We start from the raw sequence: 19,614 nt of genomic DNA, 5'->3' as shown, positions 1-19,614 counted from the left end.
CAAATCGAAGGTATTTATTCACAAAATGCTGGAGTAACTCAGTGGGTCATGCAGCATCTCAGGAGAGAAGGAATGGGTGATGTTTCTGGTCGAGACCCTTCTTCAGACTGATGTCAGTGGGGCGGGACAAAGGCTAGACACATGAGTGTAATCTGTGGTCTAAACCAGTGCTTCTTAAACTGGCGAATGGTTCACCCAAGGGCAAATGAAATTATTTTGGGGTGAATGAAACTAGAGGGGTGAATGAAGGGTGAATGACTTAATTTATTCAGATATTTATATATATTTTTTTTAAAAAGGCATTGCCATTAAAGTTGTCAGTAAGCTCTTAATAGTTTTAACGGCAGTGGAGCTGGAAATTTGATATGTTTAGACGTTGGAATGTTTTTTTATCATTCTAATAGAATGACTTTCCAACTCCAGTGGTAATTAAACTTCTTTTTTTACACTCCTAGTTTTCTTTTATTTTTGTAGGATGTTCAAATAGTTGAATAAAATAAACGCTTCAGAAAAGAGTTAATTTGTTTTTTTGCCCATGTGACAAAATTAATTATATATATAAAATTATACACAAGGGAGAAAATGACGGAAATTACCAAAAAACATACGAAAATTTAGTCGAGGGTGAATGAAATTTTATGATAAAGACTCAAGGGTGAATGACACTGAAATAGTTTAAGAAGCACTGGTCATGAAACATGCTGAAGTGGGGATGTACTGAAGATGCGGCAGACTGCGAGTGTGGACGGGGCCTCCAGGCTATGGAGCATCTCCTGAGCTGTTACGTGCTGCACGACACGTGCACTGTAAATGATCTTGCAGAGGCCAACCACGTGGCACTAACATTTGCTCGCGATTGTCAAACAGTTTTGTGATGACACGAAATAATAAAACTGGTCTAAACTCTGTAGAAAATACTTATGGATTTTAACTCTCCAAATCTGTTTTCAGCAATTCCTGTGGCTCACTCCATTCACGGTTGGTTTCGAGTTACTTTTTTAAAAATTGCATTGAATATATAACTGCAGCTTAAGGTACCATTTACAGATGGGGACAATTTGTATCTCAGTTACATGTGTCTATATACTAAAACTCTCATTTGTTTGTTTGTTTGTTTGTTCCTGAACTACAGCCAAAATGGTACACGATAGCGCAACCATTTTAGGCCCATCTTACTCACCTTCGTCCCCTTGGTGCTAATGGACGAAGTTTCATTGAAATCGGTGTTATATTTTTAAAGTTTAAATCTATCTCCTAGGGAGGGAGGGGGGGAGGAAGGAGGATAAGGGGGGGTTGAGGGGGATGGAGTGGGGGGGAGGGGAAGGGGAGGGGAAGGAGGGAGGGAGGGGGGGTTGGAGGGAGGGGGGGAGGAGAGGGTGCTGCACCAATGCAGGAGAGGTTTGGGCCCAACGGGTCCACTTGGTCGAGTAAACCTTAAAAATGCCCATTCACTCCTCAGATAACATCTTCCTGCAAGAAGGGTTCCATCAGAGAAAATAGTTTCAGACACTGTTCAAAGGAGTCCTGAAGCCATGCAGTAAGCAAGTGGTTCGAGAAGCAATATTATTTCTAGAAAGTTATGTATATGAGCAGGAGATTTATGTTTCCTGAATTTCCTTGATTTAATCTACCGAATTACATGCTTTTTCTATTACTACACAGTGGTTACAAATTAGCTTTGCTTCAATAGATTTCCAGCTTTTCACAAGATTGAAAAATCGATTAAACTCTTCTGAGCCTCAGGGGTGCAATGATGAAAGGCAAACGCAAGCTCCTTCCCAGAAATTCCAAACACAGGGAGGTTCCAAACTCAAAATAGCTTTGATCTGCCCAACCATTAGCAAGGAGGGGAGGCAAAATCAGAATTGATGCCAATCCGTTCCCCCAATCTAGAATCTTTCTTTATCAGGCGGCGCGGTGGCGCAGCGGTAGAGTTGCTGCCTTACAGCGAATGCAGCGCCGGAGACTCAGGTTCGATCCTTGACTAAGGGCGCCGTCTGTACGGAGTTTGTACGTTCTCCCCGTGACCTGCATGGGTTTTCTCCGAGATCTTCGGTTTCCTCCCACACTCCAAAGACATACAGGTATGTAGGTTCATTGATTGGGTAAATGTAAAGATTGTCCCTAGTGTGTGTAGGATAGTGTTAATGTGCGGGGATCGCTGGCGGCGCGGACTCGGTGGGCCGAAGGGCCTGTTTTCATATTATTTATTTTTATTATTTTATATTTCAGATACAGCGCGGAAACAAGCCTTTTCGGCCCACCAAGTCCGCACCGCCCAGCGATCCCCGCACATTAACACTATCCTACACACACTAGGGACAATTTTTTTTAACATTTTTTTTTTCTTTTCGTTTCCGCGCTGTATCTCTAAATCTAAATCAAAAATCTAACTGCAAACCCTTTTATTCTCCGAGGGAATCTACCTCTTTTATTCTCGCTGGAGTTTACATCCCCACCCCCAAGCCTGCGTAGGTGAGGCGCATACGCAACTCGCTGCCCAGGTATTGAGATTAGAGAGTGACTTCCCCAGACTACACGGTCATTGTTTTGGAGACTTTAACAAGGCTAACCTCGGTCGTGAGCTCCCAAAGTACAGACTTCACGTAACCTGCCCCACCAGAGAGTGTCTCGATCACTGTTACACTTCAATCAAGAACGCATATCGCTCTGTTCCCCGGCGGCTCTGGGTCTCTCCGATCATTGTTTAGTTCGCCTTATTCCCACCTCCAGGGAGTCAGTGCGCTGGGTCCAGGAAAGATCTTCGGAAATATGCATGCACAGGAATTTGAAGTTTTTTTTACTCTCTCCCTCGTCCCGTTGATATAAACAGGATTATGGGTCCTCATCCTTCCTCTTCCAAACTCCATCAGTTCATTAGTCTTACTAACATTGAGAGCCAGGTTGTTGTGATGGCACCATCGCAGGTACTTAGGGACTGTGCTTGTCATTTGGCCGACTGACAAAGACACCACACATTCCGTTCGCAAAATCGCTGGATCAATCCAGTGATTCGTTTCAATCACTTGGATTAATCCATTATGGGTCACTGGATTACACTATGAAGCCAGGGAGAACTTAGGAACAGCGAGCTGCAAGCAAGATGAACAGTAGATGCCGTTTATCTTGCCACGGACTAAAATCCTTGGTGGTTGGGTTTAGAATGAGTTGTGCTTTACATCCTATCTTTGGATCTGCTTGTGGAAGTATTGAAACATGGCAAGAGTGCAGAGGTACAACTAAAATCAACCGAGGTCCCTCCAAGACAAGAGGAGGTCAGAAAAAGATGAAGCACTTCAGCCTTGAGTAGATGCAGCCTTGAGTCCTTAAAGGTCCGTAGAAATTCCGAGCACTGTTGACACTGGCTTGGGACAGCCAAATAAGGAATCAATTCCAAGCACAGTGTTTATCATAACTGGAGAAGTCTGCAGGGAGAGGGACGGAGGCAAAAGTCTTGCAAACTTTTTGACATACTGAAGATGGGCAGCGGAGGCTGAGAGTTTTTCCAGTTAGAGAGTTGTAAATCTGTGGAATTCTCTGCCTCAGAAGGAAGTGGAGGCCAATTCTCTGAATGCTTTCAAGAGAGAGCTAGATAGAGCTCTTGAGGATAGCGGAGTCAGGGGGTATGGGTGACGAGACAGGAACGGGGTACTGATTGAGAATGATCAGCCATGATCACATTGAATGGCGGTGCTGGCTCGAAGGGCCGAAGGGCCGAATGGCCTCCTCCTGCACCTATTGTCTATCATAAACTCCAGCGAATACAGGCCAAGTCTTTCCAATCTTTCCTCATATGACAGTCCCTCCTTTCCAGGGATTAACCTTCGTAAACCTATGTTGCACTGCCTCAATAGCAAGGACGTCCTTCCTCAAATTAGGAGACCAAAACTGCGCACAATACTCCAGATGTGCACAAAATACTGGAGTAACCAGCGTGTCAGGCAACGGGAATAGGTGACGTTTCGGGTCATAACCCTTCTCCAGACTGAAAGATAGAGGTGGGAGGGGGAGGGGGAGAAGAGACGAGACAAGAGTAGGCCAGAACAAATAAGGGCAGGCAACAGATTATCTCAGGGAGTGTAGAGTCCATAATGACCCGTTGTTGGATGGGAACCATGTGCTAACGAGAGGGATATAAGGATGCAAACAGTGGAACTGGGAGGATGCCTCAGGTGGGTGAGAGGGGAGGGGTGGGAATATAGGAGTTACTTGCAATTAGAGAAATCAACATTCAAACCACTGTGTTGTAAGCTGCCCAGACAAAATATGAGGGGCTGTTCCTCCAATTTACATATGGCTTCACTCTGACAATGGAGGAAAATGAGTTCAAATGTTTGGCAATCAGGAGATGGCGTAGGCCAAGGCGGACTGAGCATAAGTGTTCAGCAAACCAATTGCCAAGTCTACACTTAGTCTCGCCGATATATTGGAGCCCGCACTTGCCACACCGGATACAGTAGGTGAGGTTGGAAGAGGTGTAAGTGAACCTCTGCCTCACCTGAAAGGACTGTCGGGGTCCTTGGATGAGGTCAAGGGAGGAGGTATAAGGACAAGTGTTGCATCTCCTAGGTTGCAGTGGAAAACACCTGGGGAAAGGGTGGTCTGGGTGGGAAGGGATGATTGAATCTGGGAGTTGCGGAGGGAACGGTCTCTTCTGCGGAAAGAGGAGGAGATGGGAGGATGTGACTAGTGGTGGGAACCCGTTGGAGGTGACGAGGATGATGTGTTATATGTGACAGCTGATAAGGTGAAAGGTGAGGACGAAGGGGGACTCTGTCCCTGTTACGACTGTGGGGGAGGGAAGGGGAGCAAGAGCGGAACTGCGGGATACAGAGAAGACACGTGCGAGGGCCTCATCGATGATAGAAGGGGGGAAACCCCATCGCCTAAAGAATCTCGGATGTCCTGGTATGGAACACCTCATCTTGGGAGCAGATGCAGCGGAAACGGGGGAATCGGGAGTAGGGGATAGAGTCTTTGCAAGAGGGAGGCTGGGAAAAAGTGCAGTCCTACTGTGGGAGTCAGTAGGTTTGTAATGGTACTATAACAGTAGGTTTAACATACTTATTTGAGAGGGTTTCTGTGAACGCATAAACAGTTTGGATGAAAAACCTATTGCATCTATCATTCTCTTGGTTTAAGAGAAAAGTTTGCAGGGGTCAACAAATCTACTTTGGAATTATTTGCCCCCAAATATTTTAAAAGTAATCTCCCCTGCATGATTACTGTTATATACCCAAGAACAAACCATCAGTACATTTTCAGTGAAATCAGGTCAATTCTTTCTCCCACTATCCTGCTGTTTGGGAATGAAAACACAGAGAACTAGCCAATTTAAGATTTTATTGCCAAAATTCCACTCTGACCTCCACAGATTGCCCATTTCACCGATTATTTATTTCACTACCTTATTTCATAGAAACATAGAAAATAGGTGCAGGAGGAGGCCATTTGGCCCTTTGAGCCAGCACCGCCATTCATTGTGATCATGGCTAATCATCCACAATCAGTAACCCGCGCCTGCGTTCTCCCCACATCCCTTGATTCCACTAGCCCCGAGCTCTATCTAACTCTCTTTTAAATTCATCCAGTGAGTTGGCCTCCAAGTATCACCAAGTTTCACCAAGTATCGTGTCACATTTCAAAAACATCACAGTGAAGGAGGGCAGCAAGAAAGCCTTTCATTCTTTTCGGTTTTAGACAATAGACAATAGGTGCAGGAGGAGGCCATTCGGCCCTTCGAGCCAGCACCACCATTCAATGTGATCATGGCTGATCATTCTCAATCAGTACCCCGTTCCTGCCTTCTCCCCATACCCCCTGACTCTGCTATCCTTAAGAGCTCTATCTAGCTCTCTCTTGAATGCATTCAGAGAATTGGTCTCCACTGCCTTCTGAGGCAGAGGATTCCACTTCTGAGGCAGAGAATTCCATCCCAGCAAAGACCCTATCGACTTGAATGATAGCTGGCATTCAGTCTACAGGTCTCCACCAACATAAAACCGAAACACAAAGTCTAACTTCATGTCTAATCGCCACAACTGTTTGTCTCAAATTTCTCACTGTAAAGGTGCTCCTCAGCCTACGATGGGCTTACGTTCTGAGAATCCCATCGGAACCGAAAATATCGTAAGTCAAAATGCATTTAATACACCTGATCACGTGGCCGGAAGCGAGCTGCGGTTGTTTGCACCATGGCAACGTCGAAATATCGTAAGTCGAAGCATCGTAAGGCAGGGAGCATCTATCTGTAGCTTAATTGGTACATGTGCCAATTAAATTGAATCTTGAATCTTGAACCTAAGTCTTTCTTTCAACATAACACCAGTGCAATATTTAATTACAGATTTTTTTTTAAACAAAAATACACTTACTTTTATAGGGCAGTCAAAGCTTTCATGAAATCCTTCTCTGGTGTACAATCCAACCACCTGGACCTGTTTGGTAAACAAAAAACATGAGCACAAAACCAAAATATAATAGGAAGTCTGCACACGAAGAATAAACTGCAGCTTAAACAGCCAATATCTATATACAAAACTCTTGTTTGTTGGGTGATCATTTTCGGTGATCATTTGGTGATCGCATTGGTGATCATTTTTCAATGTTCTATAGATTCCTGTGGATTGGAGGGTAGCTAATGTTGTCCCACTTTTTAAGAAAGGAGGGATAGAGAAAACGGGAAATTATAGACCAGTTAGTCTGACATCAGTGGTGAGGAAGATGCTGGAGTCAATTATAAAAGACGAAATTGCGGAGCATTTGGATAGTAGTAACAGGATTGTTCTGAGTCAGCATGGATTTACGAAGGGGAAATCATGCTCAACTAATCTTCTGGAATTCTTTGAGGATGTAACTAGGAAAATTGACAGGGGAGAGCCGGTGGATGTGGTGTACCTCGACTTTCAGAAAGCCTTCGACAAGGTTCCACATAGGAGATTAGAGGGCAAAATTAGAGCACATGGTATTGGAGGTAGGGTACTGACATGGATAGAATAAGAAAATAACTGCAGATGCTGGTACAAATCGATTTATTCACAAAATGCTGGAGTAACTCAGCAGGTCAGGCAGTATCTCGGGAGAGAAGGAATGGGTGACGTTTCGGGTCGAGACCCTTCTCAATGGACATGGATAGAAAATTGGTTGACAGACAGAAAGCAAAGAGTGGGAATAAATGGGTCCCTTTCAGAATGGCAGGCAGTGAATAGTGGGGTACCGCAAGGCTCGGTGCTGGGGCCGCAGCTATTTACAATATACATTAATGACTTGGGTGAAGGGATTAAAAGTACCATTAGCAAATTTGCAGATGATACAAAGCTGGGTGGTAGTGTGAACTGTGAGGAAGATGCTATGAGGTTGCAGGGTGACTTGGACAGGTTGTGTGAGAGGGCGGATGCATGGCAGATGCAGTTTAATGTGGATAAGTGTGAGGTTATCCACTTTGGTGGTTAGAATAGGAAGGCAGAGTATTATCTGAATGGTGTCAAGTTAGGAAAAGGGGACGTACAACGAGATCTGGGTGGCCTAGTGCATCAGTCACTGAAAGGAAGCATGCAGGTACAGCAGGCAGTGAAGAAAGCCAATGGAATGTTGGCCTTCATAACAAGAGGAGTTGGGTATAGGAGCAAAGAGGTCCTTCTGCAGTTGTACAGGGCCCTAGTGAGACCGCACCTGGAGTACTGTGCAGTTTTGGTCTCCAAATTTGAGGAAGGATATTCTTGCTATTGAGGGCGTGCAGCGTAGGTTTACTAGGTTAATTCCAGGAATGGCGGGACTGTCATATGTTGAAAGACTGGAGTGACTAGGCTTGTATACACTGGAATTTAGAAGGATGAGAGGGGATCTTATCGAAACGTATAAGATTATTAAGGGGTTGGACACGTTAGAGGCAGGAAACATGTTCCCAATGTTGGGGGAGTCCAGAACCAGGGGCCACAGTTTAAGAATAAGGGGTAGGCCATTTAGAATGGAGATGAGGAAAAACGTTTTCAGTCAGAGAGTTGTGAATCTGTGGAATTCTCTGCCTCAGAAGGCAATGGAGGCCAATTCTCTTGATGCTTTCAAGAGAGAGCTAGATAGAGCTCTTAATGATAGCGGAGTCAGGGGGTATGGGGGAGAAGGCAGGAACGGGGTACTGATTGAGAATGATCAGCCATGATCACATTGAATGGCGGTGCTGGCTCGAAGGGGCCGAATGGCCTACTCCTGCACCTATTGTCTATTGTTTGTTTGTTCCTGAACTACAACCCAAACGGTACACGATAGCGCGACAATTTTAGACCCGCCTTACTCACCGTCGTCCCTTTGGTGCTAATGGAAGAAGTTTAATTGAAATCGGTGTTATATTTTTAAAGTTATTCACAGGTGACTCGGTGGGGCGAAAGGCCCGTTTCCGGGCTGTATCTCTAAACTGAACTAATTAAGGTTGGAAGATAGTCAAAGGCACACATGAAGAATTTTTTTTAGGTTGGATTCTCCTCTCAATCAACACAACTGTTTCAATTGTTATTGACCTTTGCCACGTGCACAATGGACTGCTTCATTGGCTTGACATACGGTGATTCTAATAGGCTTTGAGATATCCAAATAATTTAAAAGTACAATTCACTCCAGCGTTTTCAATTTTGCTTTGAACTTGTCAAGTCAAGTCAATTTTATTTGTATAGCACATTTAAAAACAACCCACGTTGACCAAAGTGCTGTACATCAGTTCAGGTACTAAGAAACGAACATACAATGGCACACAAACATAACAGCACATACATAAACAGTTCATAGCACCCCCTCAGAGGGCCTCAAACGCCCTAAAAATAGGTTTTGAGCCTGGACTTAAAGGAGTCGATGGAGGGGGCAGTTCTGATGGGGAGAGGGATGCTGTTCCACAGTCTCGGAGCTGTAACCCCAAAAGCGCGGTCACCCCTGAGCTTAAGCCAAGACCACGGGATAGTCAGTAGCCCCAAGTCGGCCGACCTGAGGGACCTGGAGATAGAGTGGTGGGTTAGAAGATTTTTGATATGTGGGGGGGGGGGGGGGGGGGGGGCAAGCCTGTTTATGGCTTTGTACGTGAATAGGAGGAGCTTGAAGTTGATTCTGTACTGTACTGGGGGCCAGTGGAGAGAGGCCAGAATCGGGGTGATGTGGTCCCTTTTACGGGTACCTGTCAGGAGTCTCGCTGCGGCGTTTTGGACCAATTGCAGGCGGGACAGGGATGATTGGCTGATCCCAGTGTATAGGGAGTTGCAGTAGTGTAGACGGGAGTAAATTAATGCGTGAATGATTTTTTCAATGTCGTCAAATTGGAAGAATGGTTTGATTTTAGCTATGGTACAAAGCTGGAAGAAGCTGGCTTTTACCACAGCGTTGACTTGCTTGTCAAACTTTAATGCAGAGTCAAATATCATGCCAAGGTTTTTGACATGCGGTTTGACCAGGGAGGGTAGGCTTCCAAGGCTGCCTGTTATCATTTTGATGGAGTCTGGGGGGCCGAATAGGATGACCTCAGACTTGCTCTCGTTTAGTTGAAGGAAGTTCTGTGCCTAATTGCCTATGTTGATGGAGAAACTCCTATTTTTGAGGTAGGAAACGAACCAGCTCAGGGCAGTGCCATCAACGCCAACCCCGTACCGGAGACGGTCAATAAGGATGGTGTGGTCCACTGTATCAAACGCTGCGCTGAGGTCGTGAAGGAGCAAGATTGCACAGTCGCCGGTGTCGATGGCGAGAAGTAGGTCGTTGTGTACCTTCAACAAGGCAGACTCTGTGCTGTGGTGGGCCCTAAAACCTGACTGGAAACTTTCCAGGATGGTATTTTGGTGTAGGTAAGGCAGTAATTGATTTAGAATTGCCTTTTCAAGGACTTTTGACAGGAATGGCAGTTTGGAAACTTGTTGCCCCTGGATCACACTTCTGCCTATTTGCTGGTGACCACAACTGTTGCATAATGCACCTGCATCAAATTACAAGGATTTGCAGTGCCCTCCATAATGTTTATGGACAAAGACCCATTTATTTATTTGCCACTGTACTCCACAATTTGAGATTTGTAATAGAAAAAAAATCACATGTGGTTAAAGCGCACATTGTCAGATTTTAATAAAGGCCATTTTTATACATTTTGGTTTCCCCATGTCGAAATTACAGCAGTGTTTATACACAATCCCCCCATTTCAGGGCACCATAATGTTTGGTACACAGCAATGTCATGTAAATGAAAGTAGTCATGTTCAGTATTTTGTTGCATATCCTTTGCATGCAATGACTGCTTGAAGTCTGCGATTCATGGACATCACCAGTTGCTGGATGTCTTCTCTGGTGATGCTCTGCCAGGCCTGTATTGCAGCCATCTTTAGCTTATGCTTGTTTGGGGGGCTAGTCCCCTTCAGTTTTCTCTTCAGCGTATAAAAGGCATGCTCAATTGGGTTCAGATCGGGTGATTGACTTGGCCACTCAAAAATTAACCATTTTTTAGCTTTGGAAAACTCCTTTGTTGCTTTAGCAGTATGTTTGGGATCATTGTCTTGCTGTAGAATGAAACGCCGGCCAATGAGTTTTGATCATTTGTTTGAACATGAGCAGATAGGATGTGTCTTTACACTTCAGATTTCATTAAGCTACTACCATCAGCAGTTGTATCATTAATGAAGATAAAGCCAGTACCTTCAGCAGCCATACATGCCCAGGCCCATAACACCCCCACCACCGTGTTTCACAGATGAGGTGGTATGCTTTGGATCTTGGGCAGTTCCTTCTCTCCTCCATACTTTGATCTTGCCATCATTCAGATATAAGTTAATCTTCGTGTCATCTGTCCACAAGACCTTTTTCCAGAACTGTGGTTGCTCTTTTAAGCACTTCTTGGCAAACTGTAACCTGGCCACCCTATTTTTGCGGCTAACCAGTGGTTTGCATCTTGCAGTGTAGCCTCTGTATTTCTGTTCACAAAGTCTTCTGGGGACAGTGTTCATTGACAAATCCACACCTGACTCCTGAAGAGTGTTTCTGATCTGTCGGACAGGTGTTTGGGAATTTTTCTTTATTATCGAGGTAATTCTTCTGTCATCAGCTGTGGAGGTCTTCCTTGGCCTGCCAGTCCCTTTGCAATTAGTAAGCTCACCAGTGCTCTCTTTCTTCTTAATGATGTTCCAAACAGTTGATTTTGGTAAGCCTAAGGTTTGACTGATGTCTCCAACAGTTGTACTCTTGTTTCTCAGTCTCATAATGGCTTCTTTGACTTTCATTGGCACAACTTTGGTCCTTGTGTTGATAAACAGCAATAAAAGGTGATGGAAAGACTGGAGGAAAGACTCGGAGCTGAGAGCTCTCTTACACCTGCAATAAGGAGGCAATTAAACACACCTGAGCAATTACAAACACCTGTGAAGCCATGTGTCCCAAACATTATGGCGCCCTGAAATGGGGGGGGGAACTATGTATAAACACTGCTGTAATTTCTACGTGATGAAACCAAAATGTATAAAAATACCCTTTAATAAAATCTGACAATGTGCACTTTAACCACGTGATTTTTTCTATTACAAATCTCAAATTATGAGTACAGAGGCAAATAAATAACTGATGGGTCTTTCTCTCAAACATTATGGAAGGCACTGGAAACATTCTTTATTGCACCATTTCCTCAGGCAGAATTAAAGGAAGATGCTCTTTTTGCGGAGTGAATGGCAGTGATGAATAATATTACAGAAAGAAACCTCTAGTCGAAGTGAAACTATACGAGGATAAAAACTAACCCAGTCATGGGTAAAGACCAAGCAATCCCACAAATAATTAAATCTATTATCTGCCCAACTTGATCAAAAAAAATAATCTTTCCAGGTGAGTCAGAGGTTCACCTGCATCTCCTCCAACCTCATGAATTGTATCCACTGTTCCAGATGTCAACTTCTCTACATCGGCGAGACCAAACGAAGGCTCGGCAATCGTTTCGCTCAACACCTTCGCTCAGTCCACCTTAACCAACCTGATCTCCCGGTGGCTGAGCACTTCAACTCCCCCTCCCACTCCCAGTCTGACCTTTCTGTCATGGGCCTCCTCCAGTTCCATAGTGAGGCCCACCGCAAGTTGGAGGAACAGACCTCATATTTCGCTCGGGCAGCCCAGCGGTATGAACATTGACTTCTCCAACTTTAGATAGGTCCTCTGTCCCTCTCTTCCCCTCCCCCTTCCCAGTTCTCCCACTGTCTTCCTGTCTCCACCTATATCCTTTCTTTGCACCCCCCCTCCCCTGACATCAGTCTGAAGAAGGGTCTCGACCCGAACCGTCACACATTCCTTCTCTCCAGAGATGCTGCCTGACCTGCTGAGTTACTCCAGCATTTTGTGATACTGTTGAAAACTGCATTCTATCAACTGATGGATCAATGCTCATCCACATGAACTAAGAATTGATGGATCGAAGGAAAAACCTCTTTTGGCAACAGTCCAATTTGGAAATTCCCCTGTTGTGTGCGTAATTACCAAATGATTGTGAATCCAATGATCTTTGTGACACAAGATAAAATAAATGAGGGCGTTAGAAATAGGATATACGGACCTCCACAAAGACTCTATAAAATAAGGTATGCTCAGCAAATTTTGAGACTCTAGAATAAAAAAGGAAATAGTAGGGCGAATATAAATTGTCTACACAAGCTGGGGTGAAGTTAATTTCAAATCCAAGGATGTAGTTTTTCCCCAGGGATTGCACCTAGATTCATTGCTGCTCCTTGAATATAATATATGGGTCTCTGGGCTTCATAGAAGTATAGAGTAGAAAAGTGAAGTGTTAATGACAAACCTTCATAAAATACTGGTTCAACTACAACATGAACACCACATTCAATTCAGATCATGGCGTTTTCGAAAGGATATCAAGGCCCTGGAGAGAGCAAAGATTTACCATTACAGCTCCTGGTATGCTGACTTTATATTACAAGGAAAGATGAACTTATTTGCAGGAGTGGAGAAGTTCAGATGAGATATAACAGAGATTTTCAAAATAATGAGAGGCCCCTTCAGAATATACTGAATTTTTAAAGAGAATTATTTCCACTGGTGGAAGAGTGGAGAACGAGAGAATAGATTTGAGGTGATTTACAAAAGAACCCAAGTTAACAGGCGCAACGGGTGCCACTACGCCACAGCTCCAGCGACCCAATGTTAATCCTGACCTCCAATACTGTCTGCGTGGAGTCTGCACATGTTCCCCAAGACCACGTCAGTTTCCTCTGGATGCTCCGGTTTCCTCAGAACTCCCAATGCTGTGTGCAGGTTAGTATATATTTATCGGTCAAACGCAGGCTCGTCGATCGTTTCGCTCAACACCTTCGCTCAGTCCGCCTTAACCAACCTGATCTCCCGGTGGCTCAGCACTTCAACTCCCCCTCCCACTCCCAGTCTGACCTTTCTGTCATGGGCCTCCTCCAGTGTCACAGTGAGGCCCAACGCAAATTGGAGGAACAGCACCTCATATTTCACTTGGGCAGTTTACACCCCAGCGGTATGAACATTGACTTCTCCAACTTCAGATAGTTCCTCTGTCCCTCTCTTTCCTCTCCCCCTTCCCAGTTCTCCCAGTCTTCCTGTCGCCTGCTACATCCTATCTTTGTCCCGCCCCCTCCCCTGACATCAGTCTGAAGAAGGGTTTCGACCCGAATCGTCACCCATTCCTTCTTTCCTGATATGTTGCCTGATCCGCTGAGTTACTCCAGCATTCTGTGTCTACCTTCAATTTGAACCAGTATCTGCAGTTATTTTCCTATTTATCGGTCAATGTAAGTTAATGCTGTAAGTTAACCCAGAGTAAAATGACCCTGAATGGGGTTATACACAGGCCTCCGAACCATAGGCAGAATGTAGGGTATAAATCATAGATTATTTTCTAAGGCGTAGACTATTTTTGAAATGGGCAGTGGATTCAGAAATCGGTGTAATGAGACTTGGGAGTGCTGATGCAGGATTCCCATAAGGTTAATTTGCAAGTTGAACCAGTAGCAAGGCAAATACAACATTAGCATTCATTTCCAGAGGACAGGAATATAAAAGCAGGGATGTAATGCTGAGGCTATATAAGGTATGGTAAGAAAATAACTGCACATGCTGGTACAAATCAAAGGTATTTATTCACAAAATGCTGGAGTAACTCAGCAGGTCAGGCAGCATCTCAGGAGCGAAGGAATGGGTGACGTTTCGGGTCGAGACGCTTCTTCAGAAGTCTGAACCAGTCTGAAGAAGGGTCTCGACCCGAAACGTCACCCATTCCTTCTCTCCTGAGATGCTGCCTGACCTGCTAAGTTACTCCAGCGTTGTATATAAGGTATTGGTCAGACTGCATTTGGAGTAATGTAAGCAGTTTTGGGCCCCATGTCTGAGGTGGCATGTGATTGCTTTGGAGAGGAGGTTTAATGAGAATGATCAGCCATGATCACATTGAATGGCGGTGCTGACTCGAAGGGCCGAATGGCCTCCTCCTGCACCTGTTGTCTATTGTTTAAGAGAATGACCCCAGGGTGGAGGCCAATTCCCTGGATGAATTTAAAAGAGAGTTAGATAGAGCTCTCGGGGCTAGTGGAATCAAGGGATGTGGGGAGAAGGCAGGCACGGGTTACTGATTGTAGATACGGCTCAAAGGGCCGAATGGCATACTCCTGCACCTATTGTCTATTGTGTAATGTGAGATCAATTTTCCTCCTGGGATAAATAAACTTGTCTCGTATCATAACATAGAAAAACATAGAAAATAGGTGCAGGAGGAGGCCGTTTGGCCCTTCGAGCCAGCACCGCCATTCATTGTGATCATGGCTGATCATCCACAATCAGTACCCCTTTCCTTCCTTCTCCCCATATCCCTTGACTCCGCTATCATGAAGAGCTCTATCTGACTCTCTCTTGAAAACATCCAGGGAATTCGCCACTCATTAAAACACACAATACATTAAAATACATTAAATTAAAGTGACGAGTGGAAAGGCTTGGGTTATGTGCAAAGATTAGGGGGGGGGGGGGCTAGGGGAGTCAGTCTCAGTCTACCCCACGACAGAAGGGGGAGAAGTTGTAAAGTTTGATAGCCACAGGGAAGAAGGATCTCCTGTGGCGTTCTGTCCTGCATCTTGGTGGAACCAGTCCGTTGCTGAAGGTGCTCCACAGGTTGACCAGTGTGTCATGGAGGGGGTGAACTGCATTGCCCAGAATGCTCCGCAGTTTGAGGAGCATCCACCCTTTCCAAGACCACCTCCCGTGAATCCAACACTGCCCCAGGATGGAGACAGCCTTCCTGATTGATCCTATTGACGTCTGCAGCCTTCGCCCTGCTGCCCCAGCTCACGGCAGCGAAGAAGACGATACTGGCTACCACCAATTGGTGGAATATCTGCAGCATCTTACTACAGATGTTGAAGGAGTGGAGCCTTCTCAGAAAGTACAGCCGGCTCTGTCCCTTCTTGTACAGGGCCTCAGCGTTCCTGGACCAGTCCAGTTTACTGTCCAGGTACACTCCAAGGCATCTGTACTTGATGAATGGTATTAACGTCTGATGAACGCTTGACGGCTGTATTTGATGCCTGTACTCGCTGGAGTTTAGAAGGACGAGGGGGGGGTAGTAGCTCCACCACTATGTTACCGTGCCGCCCATTCTATGAATATGGCCACATGACAATGATAGACTGGGAGCCAAAAGTAAAGGGGAGATACTAAAAAGGCAGCTTTTGTACTATTTTTGAATACCTGTTTACAAATAGAGCCTTTACCCGAAGTGATCATTGAAACAGACACTGTCGCATCTTTTAAAATTATTGAAACTTGTACAAAAAAAAACTTAGGAGAAATAGCAAGAAAAAGGGATTACTGTAGAGAACTCCAGAAAAAAGAGTTAAACCCCTGTCCCACTTAGGCGATTTTTTAGGCAACTACAGGTGACTAGGCTGTCGCCACACGGTCGCCGGGGTGTCGCCTGTACGGCCGTGAGTCGTCTCTAAAGAGACGTAGCGTCTTTCCAGTCGCCACTGGATTTTCAGAATGTTGAATTTATAGGTTGACGCCTATAAGCGCAGCTTGACGTCTCCTGACGGGGGCGCTGTCGTAGGTTGTCGCCAGGTGACGTAGGTTGTCGCCGGTGCTGACTTCGGTGAATTCCATTGGCGACTACCTATGTCAACCTATGTCAACCGGCGACAGGTACCGGCGTCAAAACCGAGGCCAAAATGACGTGAATTGTCTTCAGTTGCCTTCAGTTGTCGCCGACAGGGTCGTAGCTTGTCACGGGTGGATGTAGATTGACTTCGGTTGTCGTAAGTTGTTGCCTGTGTGGTCGTAGGTTGTCGTAGGTGCGGTCGTAGGTGGACGTCCTACTCGCGACGATTGGGTTACCGGTTGTCGGTAGCTTGCCCTCGACTACGTGGTAGGTTGTTGTAGCTTGTCGTTGACATTGTCCTAGGTTTTTCAGCGACCTGCTACGATTATGACAGTCGCCGGCAGGCGCCTAAAAAACGCCTAAGTGGTACATGCCCTTTAATGGCTTCATATTATGTTATGCTTGTTGATACAATTATAACTTAGTTAAACTTATTTTGTTAATGAATGGCTGATCATGATGGCAACTTTAACATATTAATTGGTTTGATTATTCACTCCATGTAATACTGCCAAAATCAAGTGATTAAAACTTAAAGTTGGTGCCATATTTATACTGAAACATCCCAATGGTGCCAAGAAGCACTGATTGATCCAGACTTGCTTTAATCCAGGCCTTTGAACGAGGAATGTACAGAATTGAACTGAACCATTGATGCTTCAGTTCAGCACTATTAGTAATGTTGCAAAATCAATATTGATTAAGCACAGACTTAAAAAACATACTGGAGTAGATCATTATTGCAAGTTTTCAATCTTCTGTAATATTTGCACCATGCACTTATTCCAAATGTAAATTGATCTCACTTCCTAACTGGGCCATAGAAATGTTGTGCTCAATGTAAGGAGCACATTGGAGCTGCATCTTAGATGCAGATGTCGAGATTTATTTTTGCAATTAAACTGTGGCTATAAAACACACCACAGACTCCAGAACCACATTCTGCTTACTTACTTGAATATTATGTGCGGTCAGCCAATGGTAATCACATTGTTCACAGGCTTTTCAGTTTGACAGGGGTCCGAACCAAAGATAATAGAGCAGAGCAAGATAGACCACTCGACCCTAAATACCGTGGTATGCCTTGGCGCCATTTTAGTAGGCAGAAACTTGCAGAAACATTTAAAAAGAAAAATAATAAAAATCTGTGAATTGATAGATGAGATATATGCTGCATTTTAATGGTATCCTCACACATACTGTTCCCCCTAAAACACTGATTACACTACGAGACGCATAGCGAACGGCGGGTTTTGCTTCATAAAATGGCGGACGTTACGCTCCTTTGCGGACTACAATAGACAATAGATAATAGGTGCAGGAGGAGGCCATTCGGCCCTTCGAGCCAGCACCGCCATTCAATGTGATCATGGCTGATCATTCTCAATCAGTACCCCGTTCCTGCCTTCTCCCCATACCCCCTGACTCCGCTATCCTGAAGAGCTCTATCCAGCTCTCTCTTGAATGCATTCAGAGAATTGGCCTCCACTGCCTTCTGAGGCAGAGAATTCCACAGATTCACAACTCTCTGACTGAAAAAGGTTTTTCCTCATCTCAGTTCTAAATGGCCTACCTCTTATTCTTAAATTGTGGCTCCTTGTTCTGGACTCCCCCAACATTGGGAACATGTTTCCTGCCTCTAACGTGTCCAACCCCTTAATAATCTTGTACGTTTCGATAAGATCCCCGCTCATCCTTCTAAATTCCAGTGTATACAAGCCGAGTCGCTCCAGTCTTTCAACATATGACAGTCCCGCCATTCCGGGAATTAACCTAGTAAACCTACGCTGCACGCCCTCAATAGCAAGAATATCCTTCCTCAAATTTGGAGACCAAAACTGCACACAGTACTCCAGGTGCGGTCTCACTAGGGCCCTGTACAACTGCAGAAAGACCTCTTTGCTCCTATACTCAACTCCTCAACACTCAATACAGGCGATTTCAACGGAGTGGTCCATCTTGCTCCTCTAGTATCTTTGGTCCGCACATTGTAAAAGGCTACATAATCCATCAAAGCTAGCACGTACTGCACAATTTAAGTTAGGCTGAACTTTTAAAGTGATGCACATCATTGCTGGTATAGATGCTGACTATGATGCTGGAAATTAATCTGATATGGGAAACTATGACGAAGGGCATAGTCCCAGCTTCACAATGTCCTCTGTTGAGTATTTCCAGCTACTGCTGTTATGTTTTTAGACATGGCGACACAGTTTCTGTTTCATTTGTCATATGCCATAAAGCTTTCCAAATTTCCTGGAACCTTTACGGGAAAACATTTCTAAGTGGAAGACATATGCAGTCGCGGAGATATCATATCCCGAGACGTTTAGGAGGTCCTCCAGGCACGTGCACAGAAACAACTCAGGAGCACTTTGTCTTACACATCAATGTGAGTTTCAAGGCATCTTGGACATGACGCCGAGAGCAAAGGGGGACCCGTTGTGGGGGGGAGGGGGGGCTGGGGCTGCCAAGAAAAAGGAGGACCCGGCGTGGGGGGGAGCCGCCGAGAACAAGGAGGACCCGGCGTGGGGGGGGGAGCTGCCGAGAACAAGGAGGACCCAGCGTGGGGGGGGGGGCTGCCGAGAACAAGGAGGACCCAGCGTGGGGGGGAGCCACCGAGAACAAGGTGGACCCAGCGTGGGGGGGTGCCAAGACCAAGGAGGACCCAGCATGGGGGGAGCCGCCGAGAACAAGGAGGACCCACCGTGGGGGGCTACCAAGAACAAGGAGGACCTGGCGTGTGGGGGGGGGGGGGGGCGCTGAGAACAAGGACGCTATGTAGGGGGGACCTCCGAGAACGCCCTTTCCGTGGCGACTCTGCACACGTACTGTGTGCAATCAAAGAATCTCACTGCGCCAAGTACACGTGACAATAGAGTATCAATCAATCAGATGGTCTTGCACATCGGTGTGAGGGGTTGAAGCTCAGGGTCTTGGATACTGTTCTGCAGGCAGGTCAGTGACCTCACACTGATAGCAGCCTGCAAAGCTACCTTCAAAATACCTAAATTCAGATGATACCACCAGGGGGCGCCGCACGATGGCTGCCTCGCCAACGGTCAGTCTTTGTCTTTTTCCTTCTTTGTGTTTTTAGTTTGTTGTAAAATGTATGTTTTAGTTTATCTTTAGTTTTGTACTTTGTTTGGGGGGGGGATGGGGGAAACTTTTCTGATCTCTTTCCTCGATGGAGATGCGACTTTGTCCGCGTCGTACCTCCGTCCGCTCTGCGGTCTAACATCGTGGAGTTGGCGGCCTCCTGCTGGGACTTCTAGAGCTCCAAAACTGTGGAGCCTGTGAACTTTAACATCTCAGAGCGGGCAATCCCTTCGCCAGGGGTCGGCCTTTGGTGCTCCAACCTGCGGGAGCCGCGGACATTAACATCACGGAGCTGACGGTCCCTGGTTAAGAACCAGAGGACATATGGGGGAGTCCAGAACAAGGGGCCACAGTTTAAGAATAAGGGGTAGGCCATTTAGAACTGAGAGGAG

General features: G+C 45.6%; 1 protein-coding gene across 2 annotated transcripts in view; it reads right to left on the bottom strand.

The window, feature by feature from the left end:
* Window positions 1–19,614, bottom strand: part of vps41 (VPS41 subunit of HOPS complex) — a 160,189-nt gene that overhangs the window by 81,775 nt on the left and 58,800 nt on the right. For both annotated transcript variants that reach the window (XM_078398325.1, XM_078398326.1), the window contains exon 6: window positions 6,375–6,437. In XM_078398325.1, coding sequence (XP_078254451.1) covers window positions 6,375–6,437 — 63 coding nt within the window. The remainder of the gene's footprint in view (window positions 1–6,374; window positions 6,438–19,614) is intronic.

The sequence above is a fragment of the Rhinoraja longicauda genome, chromosome 4, assembly GCF_053455715.1.
Source record: "Rhinoraja longicauda isolate Sanriku21f chromosome 4, sRhiLon1.1, whole genome shotgun sequence".
Lineage (NCBI taxonomy): Eukaryota > Metazoa > Chordata > Chondrichthyes > Rajiformes > Arhynchobatidae > Rhinoraja > Rhinoraja longicauda.
Note: the sequence above shows the minus strand (reverse complement) of the source record. Positions and strands in the feature narration are given on the sequence as shown.